General features: G+C 43.7%; 1 protein-coding gene across 1 annotated transcript; it reads left to right on the top strand.

Annotated features, from left to right (window-relative positions):
- The first annotated feature begins 886 nt into the window (after window positions 1-886).
- LOC308679402 (tyrosine-protein phosphatase non-receptor type substrate 1-like) lies at window positions 887-23,592 on the top strand. Its single transcript, XM_081347013.1, has 4 exons — window positions 887-990; window positions 2,757-2,778; window positions 9,699-9,738; window positions 22,817-23,592. Exons 1-4 carry the CDS (start codon window positions 903-905, stop codon window positions 23,072-23,074), a joined length of 408 nt encoding a protein of 135 aa, XP_081203139.1. The 5' UTR covers window positions 887-902; the 3' UTR covers window positions 23,075-23,592.
- Window positions 23,593-23,655: the final 63 nt, after the last annotated feature.

Here is a 23,655-nt window from a genome sequence, read left to right as displayed (position 1 = left end):
CGATGTTGTAACTTTGAGCAGTCGCGAAATGAACGGTTGTAAGTCGAGGACTGCCTGTATAACGATGAATATATATTCTGTGAAGTCTGGGGAGGACACCGTTGGTTTTACTCCCCTCGACGGCTTTGACCTTTTCGTGATAGAGAGGGGACGATCGATCTGTTTTCCCCGATGCATTTCATAACTGAACGCCAACTGGCTCCAAGGACAGTTCTGTTCTGTTCCAGCCTACGACCGGCCCTGATTATGTATCAGGGACAACCCCTTTTTTCCTTTGTACAGTCAATAGGCAGGAAAAACCCAACCCAAATTTATTTACAGTTCAAACAAAAAAGCAACAGAATATTTCCTTCAATAAAATGAATCGAAATATCAAACAAGAGTCAACAAACAAGAGTTAAACAGAAGTAGCCAGAACAGACCAGGATTCCCTTAGAATGTCTCCAAACGGTTGCCTTCAGCAACCAGCCCCGCCCACACCTTCCCCTTTTATTATCTGTCCCAAGGTGTGACTTCTCACTGCCTTCTCCTCCTCTCACTGAGTTGCCTCATTGCTCTGCTCTGCTCTGCTCTGCTTGCCCTCTGGATTGCCTTCTGCTTCTAGTGTCTCTGAACAGATTCAGCTGTGACTCCTCTGAGTCCGACCCCTCCTCCTCACACAGCTGAGCCTCATGAGGAACACGACTGGAGGGGCCAGGCTGAGAGTCCTGCAGTGCATCAGAGCCTCCCTCCCACACCGAAGGCTCTCCAAACCCCTCCTCCTCCTCCTCCTCCTCCTCCTCCTCCTCCTCCTCAGATTCCTCGGACTCAGCTGCTGGGAGCACAGGCTGACACTGAATCACAAGTTCAAGGAAATCCACCCTAACCTTTTCTGCAATCTTTCTGCAGATGGTAGAACAACCATGGTAATCATTGCGGTGGTGGTGTGTTCCCTCCTGGTTGTGTTGGTGATTGCGGTTATCTACCTCATCCAAGCAAGACACGGCAAAGGTAAAACATCTGCCTTATTTGTGGTTTGAGGTTCAGAAAGTGGACCATCCTGTGGTCATCGCCCTTGAGATTGATGGAGGCACCCTCTCATCCATTGTGGGGAGGGGGGCTTGATGTGGGGGTCCCTAAACCTGTTCTCCTAATTTAGTTTTCCCTATAGGATGCATGTGATGGATGGATGGAGAGAGGGAGGGAGGATAGATGGATGGAGGAAGGGAGGGATGGAAAAAGGAGGAAGAGAGGGTTGATCAGTGGAGAATGGGGGTATAGATGAGAAAGAGAGGGAGAGAAAATGGATGGATATGTGGAGGGAGGATGGATGGGGAGGGAGGGAGAGGGTGGGTGAAGGGATGTAGGATTCATGGATAGATAGATAAGATATAGATAGGGAGAAAGAATAGAAGATAGATAGATAGATAGATAGATAGATAGATAGATAGATAGATAGATAGACAGACAGACAGACATAGAGGATGGATGGATGGATGGAAGGATGGATGGATGGATGGATGGATGGATGGATGGATGGATGGACGGACGGACAGATGAGTGGATAATAGATGAACGGGTGGACGGATGGTTAGATGAGGGCTCCTCAAATTGACCTGGGTTCCTGTTGGCTTTGTGGATACGTTCATGTACTTGGCAACAACAAGTCGAGGACTACATTGGGGGGCCAACGATGCAAGTGTCTCAGTGAGGTTTCTTCCTGGCTGATCCCGTAGTAAGTCAGAGTAAAGCAGCTGCTACGGGTAGCAGAAGGCAATGTGACACCCGCAGATGAGTGGGGGTGGGGGTGGGGGTGGGGGGGGAAACAGTGTGATCAGAAGACTCATCCCACCTGCAGGGTTGGATTTGATTGCCAAATCTGATGCTTTCCTGAAATGAAAAGAAAAAAAAAACCAAAAAAAAAAAACCAACAACAACCCTGTCCTTGGTTCGACTCCTCCCATTCTGGCTCACCAGCCTAATAATAATAATAATAATAATAATGAAGTCGGAAGGGACCTGGGAGGTCATCTAGTCCAGCCCCCTGCTCAGGCAGGAAATCCTATACCATTTCAGACCAGTGGCTGTCCGGTCTCTTCTTAAAAACCTCCAGTGTTGGAGTATTCACCGCTTCTGGAGGCAGGTAGTTCCACTGGTTAATTGTCCTCATTGTCAGGAAGTTTCTCCGTAGTTCCAGGTTGCTTCTCTCCTGGGTGAGTTTCCATCCGTTGCTCACTGACAATCCCCATCGTGGTGATAAATCTGTAGCACCTGGAGCAAAAAAAAAGCTGATGGATAGACTTAGGCCAGGGGTAGGCAACCTCGGCTCTTTTATGACTCATGGACTTCAACTCCCAGAATTCCTGAGCCAGCAAAGCTGGCTCAGGAATTCTGGGAGTTGAAGTCCATGAGTCATAAAAGAGCCGAGGTGGCCTACCCCTGACTTAGACCAATCCTTTCCTCAACATGATTGGCGTCAAGCTGTGGAAGACTCAGCTGCCTGACACCTTTCGCTGCAATTTATTTAGCCTCAGAGTTTAACCTGTCTTGACTGCCCCCCCCCCCCAAACTTGTTACAGAGAAGCTTCTGGAAAACGTTGGTAGTATCCAGAAATACCTCCTGTGAGAATCGGGCAGGGGTGGGGGTGGGATTTCCCCTTGGCACCCGACTGCTCCGTATTGTAAGAATCTTGAGTTTTGCAGGATTTTATGGAAACTGATCTTCCAGCTAAATGCGGGATGTTGTGTTTTTTTCCCCCTCTCCTGCTTTCTTCTAGGTAAAGACTCCACAGCTGTAAGGTAAGTCTATTTTTCTTTCCCCCTCTTTTAATCAAAACAAAGGGGTTGATGTGGGAAAAAGAAATAAAATGGAGGCCGTTACAATCTGGTGTGCTCCAGCTGCGTTGAAGTATAGTTTTTTTTCCATCCGTCTTAGCCCCCAGGATCCACAGCTGGATTGGTACCAAATTTTATTTATTTATTTTTTTAATCCCATTTATATCCCGCCCTTCTCCGAAGACTCAGGGCGGCTTACAAGCTTAGCAGTAGCCTTCATTCTATGTATATGCCTGCTTATTAGGGCTTTCATACACACACCCCAAGCGGCATTATTACAAAGTCAGCTTAATTGCCCCCAACAATCTGGGTCCTCATTTTACCTACCTCGGAAGGATGGAAGGCTGAGTCAACCTTGAGCCTGGTGGGACTCGAACCTGCACTAATTGCAGGCAGCTGGTGTTACTTAAGGAGGCATTAGCCCACTGCTCCACCAAGGCTCTTACTTGGGCTAAGGTTAGGCTAATATTCAGGATTTAAAACTTGTTTGTTTACAGTGGCTAATTTTGCTTGATTTTTTTAAAAAAAAAAACACACCCGTAAATCTGTTTGCCTTTTGCAACCTGGACATCACTCTAAATTTATTGAATGAATTGATTGATTGATTGATTGATTGAAAGCAAGGTTGGGCAGAAACAAAGCAAGCAAAGATCAGTAGCTGTCACACAACAAGCTAACTCAAAGTCAGGTTAGCAAGGCATTCTTAAGGCATTCACACCACGTGGTGAGAAAGGAGGAGGAGGAGGAGAGTGAATTAGGGCACGGAGAAGGAAAAAAGAGAAGAGTGAGGAAGGAGGGGGAAGGAGAAGGAGGACAAGGAGGAAGGAAGGAGAGACAAGGAGAAAAAGGAGGAGTAGAGGAGAAGAAGGGAGGAAGGAGAAAGAGGAGAGGAGGAAGAGGAGAGTGAATTAGGGCACGGAGAAGGAAAAAAGAGAAGAGTGAGGAAGGGAGGAGAAGGAGGACAAGGAGGAAGGAAGGAGAGACAAGGAGAAGGAGAAAAAGGAGGAGGAGAGGAGAGGAAGGGAGGAGAGGGAGAAAGAGAGGAGAGGAGGAAAAGAAGGAGGGAAGAAAGAGAAGAAGAAAAAAAGGAGGAAGAGTGGCGAAGGAGGGAGGGGGGAGGAGAGAGAGAAGGAGAAGGAGGGAAGTGGAAGGGCGTGGAGAAGAGGGAGGGAGGGGAAGAAGGGGAAGGAGAAAAAGAAGTGAGGAAAAGGAGGAGAAAAAGAGGGAGGAGACGGAGGGGAGAGGAAGAAGAGGGAAGGGGAGGAGAAGGAGAAGTAAAGAGATGGAGAAAGCGAAAACGAGGAGGAGGAGGAGGCAGAGGAGAAGGAGAAGAAAAAAGAGAGGAAGAGGAGGAAGGAGAAAGAGGGGGAAGGAAGGCAAAGAGATTTAAGGGGGGGGGGGGAAATCTTACTATGGATGAAACATAATAACCTGGGCCAGGCAACAGGCTGAGAGAAAGGAACAAGCCGCCAAACTCAGCAGAGGCTTATCAAGGCCTAGTCATTGTGTGTGTGTGTGAACGTAAAAACTATGAGGAAGAGATGAAACGCTTGCGATAGGAAAGAGGATTATCAAGAACAGCTTCAGCCTTCAAGATGGAAGGGATCAAAAAAAACCCGTCTCTACGGCTTTGAGGGCCTTTCAGACCTCTTCAGATTTTTTTTCTTTTTTTTTTTTTTAAAAAAAGCGCCAAAAAAAGACTTGGAGCAAAGAGACAAACCCCCCCCCCAAAAAAAATCAAATCACAGGGAAAAAAATGGGTTGAAGAGGAAGAGATTCTTCAACGTCTCTCTCTCTCTCTCTTCCTGATCCTAGAGAGTTACTCTAATTTTCCTTTATGTAGTAAGGAAGCGAAAAAAAAACCAAACCACAAAACCCCTCACAATGCCTGGCATCAGCTTGATTGCTTCTGGACTTCGCCGATAATCACCAAACGCGCCCCCCCGACGATAGGAAATTCCATTGAACCACCCAGACGAACATTAGCTTAATTATTCCGCTATCTGATCAGCAGCCCTCTTAAAAGAAAGACGACAAAAAGAGCTCTCATCTCTAGCTATCGTTTCGGCGCTTGAGGAATTCATTTATTTTTCGGGGGGGGTGTAATTGTGTAAATTCGCCTTATATTTGGAACGAGATTAAAAAAAGTCTCTCCATCTTTCTCTTTCATTTACGGCAGGGGTCTTCAGACTTGGCCCTTTGATGACTTGTGGACTTCAACTCCCAGAATCCCTCCGCCAGGCAATGCCTGGCGGAGGAATTCTGGGAGTTGAAGTCCACAAGTCATGAAAGGGCCAGGTTTTGAAGACCCCTGATTTACGGAGCTTTCGGTATGCAGGATTTGCAGGAAGGCAGAAGGCAGGCAGACCATAATGGGGCCTGTCTATTAAGGTTGTAAGTCACGACGGTCATAAAGCAGGTCACCCACGTGACGCGCTTGATTTAATAATCTGGTTACGGCTGGAGGATCCTGGGAATTGAAGTCCACCGACCTTAAAGCCTGCTGGCTGGAGAATTCTGGGAGTTGAAGTCCACCCTTCTTAAACCATGCCAGCTGAGGAATTCTGGGAGTTGAAGTCCACCCCTCTTAAACCATGCCAGCTGAGGAATTCTGGGAGTTGAAGTCCACCCCTCTTAAACCATGCCAGCTGAGGAATTCTGGGAGTTGAAGTCCACCCCTCTTAAACCATGCCAGCTGAGGAATTCTGGGAATTGAAGTCCACCCCTCTTAAAGCAGGCTGGCTGGAGAATTCTGGGAGTTGAAGTCCACCCCTCTTAAACCATGCCAGCTGAGGAATTCTGGGAGTTGACGTCCACCCCTCTTAAAGCATGCCAGCTGAGGAATTCTGGGAATTGAAGTCCACCCCTCTTAAAGCATGCTGGCTGGGGAATTCTGGGAGCTGAAGATGCCAAGACTGAGCAACAGTCCTAGACATTACTGTATTTCCGGTGTGAAGTTAAATTTGCAGCAATGTATTGCCTCTGCTTTGCAAATTTTAAGGTATCAATGCTAAAAACATTAGAGTAAGATTTAAATTTCCTGAAAGAGGCAAAACCCAGATCCAGTTGGCCCCAAACTCTTAGGAAACATCTGGCTGATGAGATACCCTTTTTTGCTCCTTCGGCAATTTAGATTTCATTCCAAGCCAAAGGGAGAATTGAAACAGCCGTAACACAAAAAAGCAGTCAGAATTTCCCCCACAGTCATGCTCTTAAACCTGCGTGGCGCTCATTAAAACTGGCAGAATTGTGATCTAATCACAACAAAATCGTAAAACAGATAACAAACCCAAGCTCGTACTGTAATGGAAAGAGTAGGAAATAGTATGTAGGTTAACAATTGCAATGTCACAACAGCAGTGGCTGAAGTAGCTCAACTAGAAAAAGGATCTAGTGTTCTCCCTTTTAAAAATATGTTTAGTGTTTCTCAAACTGCAACTTTGAGATGTGTGGACTTCAAGTCCCAGAATTCCCCAGCCAGCATGGCTGACTGGGGAATTCTGGGAGTTGTAGTCCAGACATCTCAAAATTGGGGAGACTGAGGACCATTGATTTCGATTGTTCTCTGTATGTTTGGAAGCTGCATTATCCATTTTCTCCAACCTAGCCATCTTCCAGAAAAGTTAGAACTACGATTCCCAGAAGCTCTAGCTGTATTTATTTCCCAACATCTCCATCCCTATTCAGCAAGACTTCTCATTAACTGTGTTTTATTCCTTTGTCTGCTGTTTTAATTAAGTGCTGGGTTTATTTACGATTGTATTAACCTTTTGCAATGCCAGACACCTTGAGTAAGGGCAGAGGTGGGATACATTCCTTTTTTAAAAAAATGATTATATTCAGACCCATTGATCCAAACCATAAAGTTTAATTACTTAATTTATGTCAGGCCTTTTATTAAGAACCTGAATATATTTTCCAGGGACTTAGCTGTGTCTATGAATTTACGTCACTGATGGCTCTGTAGCAAATACATATTTACTTATTAATATTAAATCTATTCCTTGCCGTTTCACACAAATAGCAAAATGCACCATAGAGTCCAGAAGGAAGGCATCAATAAAAATATATGCAGATTTTTTTAAAAAAAGAAACAACAACAACTAATAGCCGCAGTCAACTTGGGAACATAATTGAGTTAAAATATGAACTTTAATATAAAACAATATGTAATTTTTTTCCATGTCTGCATTTCACATTAACTACATAGCAATCTCTTAAGCAGGCGACTCAGAAAAATTGCACTGAAGTGCCTGTATGGCTTGTCCAGAGATTTTTTTTGTTGAAATATGGCTGGAGGTGAACTTAAACCCTGATCTCTCTCATCGTAAATCAAGGTTAAGGAACCTGTAGCATTTATATATGGCTGAACTTCGTTCCCAGCAGCTGCAGCTGCAAAATGCAAATTGTTGTAGTATGGTGGGAGGTGTGGTTTAGCAATGCTCAGAGGGATTCAGCTGACCATTTCTGCTCTAAATTAGTCTAGAAAGAAAGATGAGGGTAAATCCAGCTTTTCCAGTTACGATAGTCCGTAGACTGTGATCAATTCCTTGGAATCTGAGCACTTGAAGCAATGTTTCTCAACCTTGGCAACTTCAACTCCCAGAATTCCTCAGGCAGCCTTGCTCAAGGCTGAAGCTCACACTTGAAGATGCGTAGACTTCAAGTCCCAGAATTCCTCAGGTAGCCTTGCTCAAGGCTGAAGCTCACACTTGAAGATGCGTAGACTTCAAGTCCCAGAATTCACTTAGCCACTGTCTCAACGAAAATTTTTGGGCCCAATTATGGTCGTAAGTTGAGGACTACTTGCATCCTTTCATTTTTGAGCACAGACCTCAACTTTCGCCCAGGTTCGCCTGGTGCGCCAGTTGCGGCCCTATCTGAACCGGGATGCCCTGTGTACAGTCACTCATGCGCTCGTGACCTCTCGCCTTGACTACTGTAATGCTCTCTACATGGGGCTTCCCTTGAAGACCACTCGGAGGCTCCAACTGGTACAGAATGCGGCCGCGAGAGTTGTCTTGGGAGTTTCCCGGTACTCCCATGTTACACCTTTGCTCCGCGAGCTGCATTGGTTACCAGTTGTCTTTCGGGTGAGGTTCAAGGTGTTGGTCACGATCTTTAAGGCCCTACATGGCATGGGTCCGGGTTACCTCAGGGACCACCTGCTGCCGGCATCGACTCCCCTCCGCCCTGTGCGTTCCCACAGAGGGGGCCTCCTCAGGGTGCCGCCAGTCAGGGAATGTCGACTGGTGGCCCCCAGGGGGAGGGCCTTCTCTGTGGGGGCTCCGGCTTTATGGAATCAATTGCCGGTGGAGCTCCGGATGGCACCAGACCTTCAAACTTTCCGTCGGGGCCTGAAGACCCATCTGTTCGAATTAGCTGGTCTGGCCTGATGGGGGATTATGGGCTTTTAATTGTTTTTAATCTGTACTTCTGTTTTAATTGGGCATGGATTTAATTCTTTTTAATTTTTGTATAGTGTTTCTTATGTATGCCCTGTGAACCGCCCTGAGTCCCACCAAGGAGAAGGGCGGTATATAAATCAAATAAACTATAAACTATAAACTATAAACTTACGTTCACTATTGAGCCCAAAATTTCTGTTGTTAAGTGAGACTGTCGTTAAGCGAGTTTTGCCCCATTTTACGTCCTTTCTTGCCAAAGTTGTTAGGTGAATCACTGCCGTTGTTAAATTAGTAATATGATTGTTCAGTGAATCTGGCTTCCTCCAACGACTTTGCTTGTCAGAAGGTCGCAAAGGGGGATCACGTGATCCTGGGACACTGAAACGGTCATAAATATGCGTCAGTTGCCAAGTCTTTCAATTTTGATCATGCGACCATGGGGAGGCTGCAAAAAGTTGTGTGAAAAATTGGCATAAGTCACTTTTCTTGGTGCCATTGAAACTTCGGTCACTAAACGAATTGTTTTAAGATTAGATTTAGATTTGGATTGGATTATATTATATTATATTAGATTAGATTAGATTAGATTAGATTAGATTAGATTAGATTAGATTAGATTAGATTGTCTTTATTGCCCTTTTTTTACTGTGGGCACAATGGGATACATTAAAAATGAAATTTAGTTGCTTGCTCTCAAAGTGTACACATACATAACACAGATTTAAAACATACTATATACAACATAGGTATAGACCTACACCTTTACATATAAGTAAGATATAAATATTATTCACTGTCCATCTTGAAGACATAATGGAAGGAGGAAGCTTTAGAGTTCACAAGGTTAATAGTATATGGAACGAAACCGTGACTGAATCTGGATGTTCTGCTTCGGGTACCACGGAGCCCCCCCATCCCAGAAGGTAACAAGGAAAACAGGTCGTGAAGAGGGTGTGTCGTGTCCCAGACAATCTTGCAGACCCTGCTCAACCATCGCGTATGTGCCACGTCCTGGATGGCGGGGAAGGAACTGCCAATGATCTTTTCAGCTGTCCTCACCACTCTCTGCACCGCCTTCCTGTCCAAAGCAGGGATGCTTCCAAACCAGACTGTGATGCCGTAGGACAGGATGCTCTCGATCGTCCCTCTGCAGAAAGTGGTGAGGACAGAGGAAGAAAGAGTCGAGCACCATTCTTCTTGCTGTCGGCACATATACAGTATATAACACGAAAGCTCCTTTTTTCCCCCCAAGCTCTTTGTCCATTAAACCCCAAAGACCAATGCTGCTATAGCTCAAATCTCCTTTGCAGAAGCAAATGGTCACGATGGAGACCTCTTCAAAAAAAAAAAATCTCTGCCGGTTTGAATTTTATTTTTATTTTTTAGGTGTCGTTTCTAATTTCGTTTTAAAAAGTCAGTGTGTGAAATTTGCTGTTGACTCCTTCGGTTAATCTGACTTTTTGGTTCTATCTTTAGGCTGCACGAAGCTGAGAAGTCTCCCGCGTTGACAAATCAGGTAGGTTGGGCTAAATTTCTCGAGCTGCTGCCTAGGAATAATAATTGCAGAAGTCATCCGTTTGGCCTAAAATAGCTTGAACCGACAGAACATCCTTTAACAGAGCTGGAAGGGACCTTGGAGGTCATCTAGTCCAACCCCCTGCTCAAGCAGGAGACCCTATCCCATTCCAGACAAATGGCTGTCCAGTCTTTTTCTTGAAAACTTCCAGGGTTGGAGCACCCACAACTTCTGGAAGCAAGCAGTTCCACTGATTAATTGTTCTAACTGTCAGGAAGTTTCTCCTTGGTTCTAGGTTGCTTCTCTCCTTGATTGGTTTCCCCTCCGTTGTTTCTTGTCTTGCCTTTTGGTGATTTGGAAAATAGTTTGACCCCCCCTTTTCTTTGTAGGAGTCTCTCAAATACTGCTATCATGTCACCCCTCATCCTTTCTTCCGCTAAACATAGCCAATTCCTGCAACTGCTCATCGTATGTTTTAGCCTCCAGACCCCTAATCATCTTTGTTGCTCTTCTCTGCACTCTTTCTAGAGTCTCGACATCTTTTTTTAATAATATGGTGACGAAAACTGGATGGCGTATTCCAAGTGTGGCCTTACCAAAGCCTTGTAAAGTGGTACTAACACTTCGCGCGATCTTGATTCTGTCCCTCTGTTAATGCAATTGAGGATTGAATTGGCTTTTTTTTGGCAGCTGCAGCACACGGCTGGCTCAGACTTAGAATAGAATAGAGCTGGAAGGGGCCTTGGAGGTCATCTAGTCCAACCCCCTGCTAAGGCAGGAAACCGTATACCATTTCAGACAAATGGCTGTCCAGTCTCTCCTTAAAAACTTCCCGTGTTGGAGCATTCACCGCTTCTGGAGGCAGATTGTTCCACTGGTTAATTGTTCCAACTGTAAGGAAGTTTCTCCTGAGTTCCAGGTTGCTTCTCTCCTTGGTTAGTTTCCATCCGTTGCTTCTTGTCCTGCCTTCAGGCGCTTTGGAGAATAACGTGACCCCCTCTTTTTTGTGGCAGCCCCTCAAATACTGGAACACTGCTATCATGTCACCCCTGTTTCTTCTTTTCTTTAGACTAGCCACTTAAGTGATTGTCCATTAGGACTCGAAGTTCTTTCTCCAAGTCAAGCCAGCTATAACTTGGAGGAAATATTTTCATGCTAAATTGGTGTACTATTTTGCACTTGGAGAGAGAAAGCGTGATCAGCCTAGGCAAGTGAGGCCATTATCCTGTGATTAATAGTGTTATTTTTTTCGGAGGATCATTGTATTAAAATAGGGGCGGGGAAAAAAACCCTCATTATCCTAAGTCCATAAATCTTTTTAGTACAGCAGTTTTTCTAAGAGGTTTGTGCAAAGTTTTTTTTTCCTAAGCCTTCTCTCTGTACCTTTTTAAAAGTTGACTTCTTTTTTTAAAAAAAACAACACAAAACTTTATTAGATTTTTAAACTTTATTAGAGAGGTTGAAAACGGAGGAAAACTAACAATTAAGGTAGGAAACAGAATAAAGGAGAAAGGAGAAAGCAAAGGAAAAGACGGGGGAATAAATATAGAGAAATAACTTCCGATGTTCTTTTACAATCGATATATGTATGAATTTACATTAACCTCTAAACTCAGAGCATAACGTTCATTTTTCCCCCATTATCTACTGTTTTTCCCGCTCCTCAAATCCATACACAGGTTGTCCTCAATTTATGACCGCAATTGGGATCAAAATTTCCATTGCCAAGCAAGGAGGCTGTTAAATCAGTCGCAGCCCGATTTTACAACCTTTCTTGCCACGGTTGTTAAGTGAATCACATGGTCATTAAGCAGATCCAGCTTCTCCAGGCTTCTGGGAAGCCCTCTGGGAAGGTCACAAATGACGATCACATGATCCTGGGACGCTGCAACTCTTGTAAATACATGCCGGTTGCCAAGTGCCTGATTTTTGATCACGTGACTCGTGTGTGTGTGTGTGTGTGTGTGTGTGTGTGTGTGCGCGCGCGCTGTGACGGTCATAAGTGTGAGGACTGGTTGTAAATCACTTTTTTCAGTGTCTTTGTAATTTCAAATGGTGGCGAAAGGTATGGTTGTAATTTGAGAACTACCTGCCTCACAATTTAACAGAGTAAGAGAGTTGGAAGGGACCTTGGAGATCATCTAGTTCAACCCCCTGCTCATGCAAGAGACCCTACCATTCCAGACAAATGGATGTCCAGTCTCTTCTTGAAAACCTCCAGTGATTGGTTAATACCTCTCATAGTCAGGAAATTTCTACTTAGTTCTAGGTTGCTTTCTAGAATAAGATAGGATAGGATAGGATAGGATAGGATAGGACAGGACAGGACAGGACAGGACAGGACAGGATAGGATAGAACAGAATAGACATTGGAGAAGAGAAGGGAAGGGAAGGGAAGAGAAGAGAAGAGAAGAGAAGAGAAGAGAAGAGAAGAGAAGAGAAGAGAAGAGAAGAGAAGAGAAGAGAAGAGAAGAGAAGAGAAGAGAAGAGAAGAGAAGAGGAATGGAATGGAATGGAATGGAATGGAATGGAGTGGAACAGAAATGTAGAATAGAAATAGTGAATAGAATAGAATAGAATAGAATAGAATAGAATAGAATAGAATAGAATAGAATAGAATAGAATAGAATAGAATAGAATAGAATAGAATAGAATAGAATAGAATAGAATAGAATAATGAAATGAAATAGAGAATAGAATAGAATAGAATAGAATAGAATAGAATAGAATAGAATAGAATAGAATAGAATAGAATAGAATAGAATAGAATAGAATAGAATAGAAATACAGAATAGAATAGAATAGAATAGAATAGAATAGAATAGAATAGAATAGAATAGAATAGAATAGAATAGAATAGAATAGAATAGAATAGAATAGAATAGAATAGAATAGAAGAATAGAATAGAGCTGGAAGGGACCTTGGAGGTCTTCTAGTCCAGCCCCCTGTTCAAGCAGGAGAACCTATACCATCTCAGACAAGTGACTGTCTAGTCTCCTCTTAAAAACCTCCAGTGATGGAGCACCCACAACCTCTGGTGGCAGGCTGTTCCACTGGTTAATTGTCCTCCCTGTTAGGAAGTTTCTCCTTAATTCCAGGTTGCTTCTCTCCTTGATTAGTTTCCAACTGTTGTGATTCAGGGTCAGCCTGTGGGTTCGGCAGTTGGGTCGGACGACTCAGAGGAGGAGGAGGGGGGTGTTGAAGATCTTGCTGATGAGAGCCCTCAGCCAGGCCCCTCCCACTTGGTCACCACGGAGACCCAGCTGTGTGAGCCTGACAGCGTGGATGAAGATGACCCACAGCTGGCCCTGTTCAAGGACGCCCGACGCAGGAGGCAGTCAATTAGGAGTAAACAGAGGAAGGCAATGGGGCACCTCGGAAGGAGGCAGAGAGAAGCCACGCCCTGAACTCTATATAAGGGGAATGTGTGGAAGGGCTGGTTTGCTGAAGGCAACCGCTTGGATAGTTCCTGTTTCTTAAAGCTCCTGTTTCTTGGTTTGTCTTGTTCCGTTTGTTTTTGTAGTAATAAATTTGGCAGGCGTAATTCCAGCCTCTTGCCTTCTTGTAAAAGGGGTTGTCCCTGCTTTTGCTGCAGGGCCGGTAGCAGGCTGGTACAGAACACCAACCATTGTTTCTCGTCCTTCCCTCTGGTGCTTTGGTGAATAACGTGACCCTCTCCTCTTTTGTGGCAGCCCCTCAGATACTGGAACACTGCTATCATGTCACCCCTGTTTCTTCTTTTCTTTAGACTAGCTATCTGTACACAAACATGCGGTCACGTGACCTTGGTGGAGGAGGGAGAAATGGATGTTGGAGCTTCAAATCTGGGTCGTTTTCCAAATTCGACGTACACCTAGTCCTCAACTTACGACGGCTCGAAATTTCTGTTGCTAAGCAAGATAGTTGTTACGGGGCTTTTACCCCATTTTACAATCTTCCTTGCCACGGGAGTTAAGGGAATCACTGGGGTTGTTAAGTGGGTCACCCGGTTGTTAAGCGAATCTGGCTTCCGCGTTGACTGTGCAGGTCAGGAAGTTGCAAAAGGGGATCACGTGACCTCGGGGCCCTGCAACCGTCCTAAGTCCATGCCAATTGCCAAGCGGCTGAATTTTTATCACGTGACCATGAGGGATGCTGCCCCGGTCGTAAGTATGCAAAAACGGTCAAGGTCACGTTTTTCAGTGCCGTTGTTAACACTGGTCACTAAACAAACTTCAATCGGTTGCTAAGCCGCCGGTCATAAGTTGAGGACTACCTGTATTACAGCCAGCCACAAAGTGTGAAATTTAATTTGAAACAAACAAACAAACATACATGAGACGACTAGCGTAACTCACCCACCAGATTTTTCTCTACAACCCCAGTTTGCACCCTCTTTTCTAACTCCGGCTACGAACTTCATCCAAGAATGTCAAAAGGCCCTTTCGAGGGTCTGTTTTACCGACTCGCTCTGTCCCCGTTTATCTTCCCGATTGAATGCCGGAAAGAAAAGTGTTTTGTCCAAATTTGGAACTTTTTAAGCCCGTTTTTTCCATTCGCATGAAAACTCTGCTGTGTTGGAAAAAAGAAAAGAAAAAGAAAGATTTTAAGCTGTAAGATGATATTGTAAAGTGGTATTAACACTTCACATGATCTCGATTCTATCCCTCTGTTGATGCAACCAAGGATTGCATTGGCTTTTTTGGCAGCTGCAGCACACGGCTGGCTCATAGTTAAGTGATCGTCCACTAGGACTCCGAGATCCCTCGCGATTCCTGCTTGGTATGTAAAACTTTCCTTAAGATTCCTTGCCCCATCGAATCCACTTGCTGGTGTGCACAAAAACTACAGTTTTTCTCAACCCTGGCAAGGTCAAAATGTGTGGGTTTCAACTCCCAGAATTCCCCAGCCACCCATGCTGGCTGGGGAATTCTGGGAGTTGAATTTCACTTATCTTAAGCCAAAAAATAAGATGTGCTTTGCTGTCACAACTGAAAAATCGACCTCTCTTTACCTGTGCGACAGGTACAAAGAAGCGGAATTTGTTTTTGCCATGTTTGTGTGCTGTATCGCCTACAAATACAGGGTATCCTTTATTTACAACCACTTGTTTAGTGACTATGTGAAGTTACCCTGGCACTGAAAAATGACCAGTCCTATGACCAGTCCTCGTATTTACGACCGTTGCAGCATCCCCGTGGTCACAGAATCAAAATTTGGGGACTTGACAACTTGGATTTACGACAATTCGAAGCACCCCAGGGACACGTGATTGCCATTTGCAACCTTCCCAGCCGACTTCAGACAAGCAGTCAAAATAATAATCGGCTGTACCTCATTTAACATCCATGTTGCTTAGCAACAGAAACTCTGGTCCAATTGTGGTCATAAACTGAAAGAGCACCTCAAAAGAACCGGCTATTTTTCCCCCCCAGCTGATATTTTAAAATTAGCTTCCTCCCATTTGGCTAATGCTTCACTCTCTCCACTTAAGACATAAGCCCCATAATTTCATATATTTTTTTCTGCAGCTTTTAATACGGCTTGACTTGGCAAGTGCTTCACTTATATTTTAGCCCATTTCAGTCCTTCCCAACCCACGTTGGAAAAGATCCAACAGGTTACAAGATTTACTTCGGCCTGTATTTTTCAGGAGGGTTGCGTTTCCCGGCATTTTGATTGGTCCAAACTGCCAAACCGTCTCAAAAAGGTCTAAATTATGGTCTGCAAAAATGAGCCGGGCCATTTTAAGCCAATTTAGTTTCCCCCTCCCCATAATGATAGGGTAGGTCCTTCCTTGGTTACAAAGTCCACCTGGCCTTTTAAATTAAGTGTTTTTGGTGTGAACCGGGCTATTATGATTCTACGGTAGAGAGCAGGTTGCAAAACCACATTTCAGAATATTTCAAGTTCAGTTCTTAGGGGAGTCAGCCTTCTTAGATAAAAGGCATAGATTTAATTCTAATGCTTTTGGATTCTCTGCGTGAAACAGAAAAATGTGGATTTTGTTTTCCTTGTCAAAAATGTGTGACAGGAAGCAACGGATGGAAACGCATCAAGGATTGCCATCTGTCAGAAATGGCATAGGGTCCCCTGCTTGAGCGAGGGATTGGACTAGATGACCTACAAGGTCCCTTCCAACTATTCTATTTTATTCTATTCTATTATCTGTTTATTCTACAATCTATCCTATCCTATCCTATCCTATCCTTCATTCCTTCTGTTCTGTTCTGTTCTGTTCTGTTCTATTCAAGTCACTATTTCTATTTCTATTTCTATTTCTATTCTATTCTATTCTATTCACTATTTCTATTCTATTCTACTCTATTCTATTCTATTCTATTATCTGTTTATTCTACAATCTATCCTATCCTATCCTATCCTATCCTTCATTCCTTCTGTTCTATTCTGTTCTGTTCTGTTCTATTCGAGTCACTATTTCTATTTCTATTTCTATTTCTATTCTATTCTATTCTATTCTATTCTATTCCATTCCATTCCATTCCATTCCATATTTTCTATTCTATTCTATTCTATTCTATTCTATTCTATTCTATTCTATTCTATTCTATTCCATTCCATTCCATTCCATTCCATTCCATTCCATATTTTCTATTCTATTCTGTTCTATTCTATTCTATTCTATTCTATTCTATTCTATTCTATTCTATTCTATTCTATTCTATTCTATTCTATTTCATTCCATATTTTCTATTCTATTCTATTCTATTCTATTCTATTCTATTCTATTCTATTCTATTCTATTCTATTCTATTCTATTCTATTCTATTCTATTCTCTGTTTATTCTACAATCTATCCTATCCTATGCTATGCTATGCTATCCTATCCTATCCTTCATTCCTTCTGTTCTATTCTGTTCTATTCTGTTCTGTTCTGTTCTATTCGAGTCACTATTTCTATTTCTATTTCTATTCTATTCCATTCCATTCTATTCTATTCTATTCTATTCTATTCTATTCTATTCTATTCTATTCTATTCTATTCTATTCTATTCTATTCTATTCTATTCTATTCTATTCTATTTCATTCCATATTTTCTATTCTATTCTGTTCTATTCTATTCTATTCTATTTCATTCCATATTTTCTATTCTATTCTATTCTATTCTATTCTATTCTATTCTATTCTATTCTATTCTATTCTATTCTATTCTATTCTATTCTATTATCTGTTTATTCTACAATCTATCCTATCCTATGCTATGCTATGCTATGCTATCCTATCCTATCCTTCATTCCTTCTGTTCTATTCTGTTCTGTTCTGTTCTATTCAAGTCACTATTTCTATTTCTATTTCTATTCTATTCTATTCTATTCTATTCTATTCTATTCTATTCTATTCTATTCTATTTCATTCCATATTTTCTATTCTATTCTATTCTATTCTATTCTATTCTATTCTATTCTATTCTATTCTATTCTATTCTATTCTATTCTATTCTATTTCATTCCATATTTTCTATTCTATTCTATTCTATTCTATTCTATTCTATTCTATTCTATTCTATTCTATTCTATTCTATTCTATTTCATTCGATATTTTCTATTCTATTCTATTCTATTCTATTCTATTATCTGTTTATTCTACAATCTATCCTATCCTATGCTATGCTATGCTATGCTATCCTATCCTTCATTCCTTCTGTTCTATTCTGTTCTGTTCTGTTCTATTCGAGTCACTATTTCTATTTCTATTTCTATTCTATTCTATTCTATTCTATTCTATTCTATTCTTCTATTCTATTCTATTCTATTCTATTCTATTCTATTCTATTCTATTCTATTCTATTCTATTCTATTCTATTCTATTCTATTCTATTCTATTCTATTCTATTCTATTCTATTCTATTATCTGTTTATTCTACAATCTATCCTATCCTATGCTATGCTATGCTATGCTATCCTATCCTATCCTTCATTCCTTCTGTTCTGTTCTGTTCTATTCAAGTCACTATTTCTATTTCTATTTCTATTCTATTCTATTCTATTCTATTCTATTCTATTCTATTCTATTTCATTCCATATTTTCTATTCTATTCTATTCTATTCTATTCTATTCTATTCTATTCTATTCTATTTCATTCCATATTTTCTATTCTATTCTATTCTATTCTATTCTATTCTATTCTATTCTATTCTATTCTATTCTATTCTATTCTATTCTATTCTATTCTATTTCATTCGATATTTTCTATTCTATTCTATTCTATTATCTGTTTATTCTACAATCTATCCTATCCTATGCTATGCTATGCTATGCTATCCTATCCTTCATTCCTTCTGTTCTATTCTGTTCTGTTCTGTTCTATTCGAGTCACTATTTCTATTTCTATTTCTATTTCTATTTCTATTCTATTCTATTCTATTCTATTCTATTCTATTCTATTCTATTCTATTCTATTCTATTCTATTCTATTCTATTCTATTCTATTCTATTCTATTCTATTCTATTCTATTCCATCCCATATTTTCTATTCTATTCTATTCTATTCTATTCTATTCTATTCTATTCTATTCTATTCTATTCTATTCTATTCTATTCTATTCTACTCTAGTCTGTTCTTCTATTATTGGCATAGGCTTGCCTGCTCGAGCTGGGGGCTGGACTGGAAGACCTCCAAGGTCCCTTCCAGCTCTATTCTGTTCTCTATTCCTCAACTTACGACCATAATTGAGCCTGAAATTTCTGTCTTCCCCATTAACTTTGCTTGTCAGAAGGTCACAAAAGGGGGACCCTGTAACCGTCACAAATATGAGCCCGTTTCTAAGCATCCAAATTTTGGTCCCGTGACCCTGGGGATGCTGCAGTGGTCGTTAAGTGTGAAAAATGGTCCTAAGTTACTTTTTTCAGTGACGTCGTAACTTCGAACAGCCACTTAATGCACTGTTGTAAATCGAGGACTATCTGTATTCAGTAACCAGCCTGCGTTTACCACTTTTTTGCCCCACAAAAACCTGGATTTATGACATTTTTGCCACTAGTGGCATTACTATTGGGTTTTTTTTAGCAAAACCGACCCATAGCAAACCATGGGTTTACTTAACGACTACAGCACTCGCTTAATGACCGTGGTGTTAGCTTTCTGACCGCTGTGTTTGCTTAACCTTGGTGGAGCAGTGGGCTAATGCCTCCTTAAGTAACACCAGCTGCCTGCAATTAGTGCAGGTTCGAGTCCCACCAGGCTCAAGGTTGGCTCAGCCTTCCATCCTTCCCAGGTAGGTAAAATGAGGACCCAGATTGTTGGGGGCAATTAAGCTGACTTTGTAATAATGCCGCTTGTGTGTGTGTGTGTGAAAGCCCTAATAAGCAGGCATATACATAGAATGAAGGCTACTGCTAAGCACATTGATTTGTGCTTCTTAGATTGTAAGCCGCCCTGAGTCTTCGGAGAAGGGCGGGATATAAATGGGATTAAATTAAATTAAAATGAAATTAAATTAACCACCAGCGCAATAAATGTTGTAAAATTGGGCATGGTCACGTGGTGACCAGCTTAATGGCCATCAGGACCTTAGTCTCAATTACGGTCATAAGTTGAGGACTGCCTGTAAGCATGAATAGATTGAGTGACAACGGTGACAAAGAAGGATCACGGCTCCGAGGAAGCCTCTGAAAATTGTGCTGCATTTAGAATTTCAAAATAACTACTCCAGGTTTCTAGGTTGCCCCTGGAGTTGCTTTCATAATGAGGACTAGAAACTTGCTTTTTTAAAAAACAACAACAACAACCAGGAAGGCTTTTGAAACATTTTTATTTATTAGTTTAAAAAAAAACACCACCCATCTCCCTCATAGAGCAATCCTGGGCAGTGCACAAATAAAACATTAAAAGTAATCAAAACCATACATAAAATTTTAAAAAAAACAACAGGCAAAGGATGTTAAAAATGAATTAAAAGGACGGGGCGGAGGGCCTTCAGGGCCCTAACCAGCCTCACAGCTTGGTATTTTCATCCTGAGGACTAGAAACTTGTTTTTTTGTTTTTAATGAGGGTTTCTGTTTTTTCCCCCCACCCTTTCCCCAAAACCCGATATGGTAACTAACGTACAAAGCGGGAAGTGGAGAGGAGATTTTTGTCCCTTTTCACAAGACTGCTGGCTGTACAGATATCTTTTTGTTTTCCTTTTTCTTGCGTTCCCGTCTTCCCAAACGGCTTTATGAAAAGGCCCAGCTGCGCAAAAGCCCTGAGCGTGAGTTTTATTTTTAGAGGGAGGCTTTTGAGTGGCACCATTGTGCGATTTTTTTTGCTGAGCCAACCAAGCTGCGCTCCCCGGGGCACCATCGTTGCTTTCTCGCTGCCCTGGGTAGACGGCGACGTGCGTCTGCAGCTGTCGGCGGAAACGGGGCAGCGACGGCAACTGCTTCGCTGCCACAACAGAGGTGTGACTGGCTTTGTCTGTAAAGGGCCCTCAGGGGATGGACTCAGGGCTGGAATTGTTTGCTTGATACGGAGTGGAGTACGGCTGGCTACGCCGGCTCTCTCTAAAATCTACAAAGCTCCCCTGTTGCTATTTTAATTGAAATGAACGATTGGGGAAATTAGGTGTGTCTAGTCCGGGGGTAAGCAACCTTGGCTCTTTTAGGACTCGTGGACTTCAACTCCCAGAATTCCTGAGCCAGCATGGGGGAACTATGGCCCCCTCAAGACTCGTGGACTTCAACTCCCAGAATTCCTGAGCAAGCATGGGGGAACTATGGCCCCCTTTCTGACTCGTGGACTTCAACTCCCAGAATTCCTGAGCCAGCATGGGGGAACTATGGCCCCTTCATGACTCGTGGACTTCAACTCCCAGAATTCCTGAGCCAGCATGGTGGAACTATGGCCCCCTTTATGACTCATGGACTTCCAACTCCCAGAATTCCTGAGCCAGCATGGGGGAACTATGGCCCCCTTTAGGGCTTGTGGACTTCAACTCCCAGAATTCCTGAGCCAGCATGGGGGAACTATGGCCCCCTTTAGGGCTTGTGGACTTCAACTCCCAGAATTCCTGAGACAGCATGGCTCAGCTTGCAAACCTCTCCCTTTCCCCTCAGCATGGCTGGCTCAGGAATTCTGGGAGTTGAAGTCCACGAGTCCTAAAAGACCAAGGTTGCCTGGCCCTGGGCTAGCCAAACCCTCCACAGCTGTTCTTCGTATGTTCCTGTCTTTTCCTTTACCGCGTCACTGTCCCTTTCTTCGGGATATTTGCAGAAAAAATACATACCAGGACTATGTTAAACGCAGATCCAACCTAGAAGCCCGGAGAAATTTTCTGAGGGTGGGAACAATTAATCGGTGGACCAGTTGGATTCCTGGAGTTGTTGTGGGTTGCTCCATCACTGGAGGTGTTTAAAAAGAGATTGGACAACCGTTTGACCGGGATGGCATGGAGTCTCCTGCCTTGAGCAAAGGGGTTGGACTAGAAGATCTCTGGTGTCCCTTTCAGCACTAGGATTCCATGATTCTGTGTGTCATTGATTTCAGAATAATAGACTACAGGTACTGCTCGACTTACAACAGCTCATTTAGTGACCATTTGAAGTTACAACGGCACCCCCCAAAAAAGTGACTTATGACCATTTTTCACACAACCGTTGCAGCATCTCTAGGGTCACTAGATCCAAATTCAGGCACTTGGCCCCTGGCTCATAGTTACAACGGTTGGAGTGTCCCGGGGTCAGGCGACCCTCTTTTGTGTCCTTCTGACAAGCAGAGTCGATAGGGAGAAGTCAGATTCACTCCACGACTGTTTTGCTAACTTCACAACTGCAAGACAGGTGGTCCAACAGGGCAAAATTCACAATTGTCTCGCTTAGCAACATAAATTCGAGGCTGAATTGGCGGCCGTATGTCGAGGGCCGCCTGTACTTGACACTTAACAAATCAAATGAGTCCAGATGGATTAGAGCGGGGGGGGGTCCTCCACCTTGCCGACTTTAAGACTTGTGGACTTCAACTCCCAGAATTCCTCAGCCAGCAAAGCTGGCTGAGGAATTCTGGGAATTGAAGTCCACAAGTCTTAAAGTGGCCACAGTGGAGGACCCCTGGATTAGAGATCAAATCTTAGACACGATGACAATTCTCTGAAAAAGTTCCAGAAACAGCCCATGGTGACGACGTGCCTCTTGCGGAAAGTGTGACGGCTTTTGTCTCAGCTACTTTTTCACACACAGAATAAATGGGAAGAGAGAAATTGCATTATATTACTGACGTTTCATGACCCAACTAGGTAACATCATCAGTGAAATACACAGAGAACGAATCCCCCCTCCCTTCTAGCACTGATGTTACCTAGTTTGTTAATGAAACATCTGCAAGAAAACCACCAGGTTCAGAGAGCCCCAAGGACTCCACAGTTCTCCTCCTCCTCCTCCTCCTCCTCCTCTCCATAAAACCCCCTCCCTTCTAGCACTGATGATGTTACCTAGTTTGGGTCATGAAATGTCTTCAAGGAAACCACCAAGCTCAGAGAGCACCAAGGACCCGGCAGTCTTCCTCCTCCTCCTCCTCCTCCTCCTCCTCCTCCTCCTCCTCCTCCTCCTCCTCCTCCTCCTCCCCCCTTCTAGCACTGATGAGGTTACCTAGTTGGGTCATGAAACATCTGCAAGAAAACCACCAAGCTCAGAGAGCACCAAGGACCCCATAGCTGCTCTCCTCCTCCTCCTCCTCCTCCTCCTCCTCCTCCTCCTCCTCCTCCTCCTCTCCATAAAACCCCCTCCCTTCTAGCACTGATGATGTTACCTGGTTGGGTCATGAAACATCTGCAAGAAAACCACCAAGCTCAGAGAGCACCAAGGACCCCATAGCTGCTCTCCTCCTCCTCCTCCTCCTCCTCCTCCTCCTCCTCCTCCTCCTCCTCCTCCTCCTCTCCATAAAACCCCCTCCCTTCTAGCACTGATGAGGTTACCTAGTTGGGTCATGAAACATCTGCAAGAAAACCGCCAAGCTCAGAGAGCACCAAGGTCACCCCCAGTTCAGCCCCGAGCTACAAATATTCTCTTCTGTCAGATCCCATCCCATTCTTCAAGGAAAAAGTAAAATAAAATGTCTCTTTTCTTGTCTCCTTCCCTCCCTTTCGGCTGCTGCCCACTTCAGGACACCGATCCGAATAACGTGGCCTATGCAGATCTCAACTTCGACAAGGTGACCCAGAAGAGACCCTGCCCCAGGGTGGACAGCCCCCTCCAGTCGGAATACGCCACCCTCCAGGCGGTGCAACCCTCCAGCCAGGACGAAAACGTCACCTATGCAGACTTGGATATGGTGCAGCTGAACAAAGCCCCCAAGCGGCCTGCCCTGAAGGCGGAGGAAGCGAGTTCGGAGTACGCCAGCGTCCAGGTGCAGAACAAGTGATCTCCGAGAGAGGCGGTGGTGGCCGCGTGGGGCTCAAAGGATCTCTGGCTCAGTTGGTTGAGGATTCTTCTGCTAGGGCTTGGACTCGCGATCTTAAGGCTCATCCAGAGGTCCCTTGGAAACTGTTTGGTGCTACTCACAGCTGGATCCTGTGTCTGAACTTCTCCCTTCCCTGCGCGCCGGGTGGATGGAAGACGTCAAGATGGGTGAGGGATCTAACCCGGCTTTTCTCACCGAGCACCACCGCTCTCTTCTCCCCATCCGTCAACACACCAACAAGGACAAGCGGGCCACGAGAGGCGTGCGGGTGCAGGCCGGTGCCACGTCTGGCTCTTCCTGGTGAAGCTCTTCTCGTTGGCCTTTGGAGACCACCAAGCTTCTGAGATGCCTCCTTCGCGGAGCCAGGCTTTTATCGGTGGCCCCAGCTCACCCCCTGAAAACTGAAATAAACCTTTGGGTTGGGCACTGTCAACTTCAAAGGTCTGGACTTCAGGAGAAGGGGGAGAAGGAGGAGGTCTGCTTCCCAAGTGCTCCTGGGCTGAGGAAGCCTCCATTTTTGGTCAAGATGGTGTCTCTTTCAC

Source organism: Vipera berus, assembly GCF_964194415.1.
Source record: "Vipera berus genome assembly, contig: HAP1_SCAFFOLD_446, whole genome shotgun sequence".
Lineage (NCBI taxonomy): Eukaryota > Metazoa > Chordata > Lepidosauria > Squamata > Viperidae > Vipera > Vipera berus.
The sequence above is the reverse complement of the archived record's forward strand: the minus strand, read 5'-3'. Positions and strand labels throughout refer to the sequence as shown.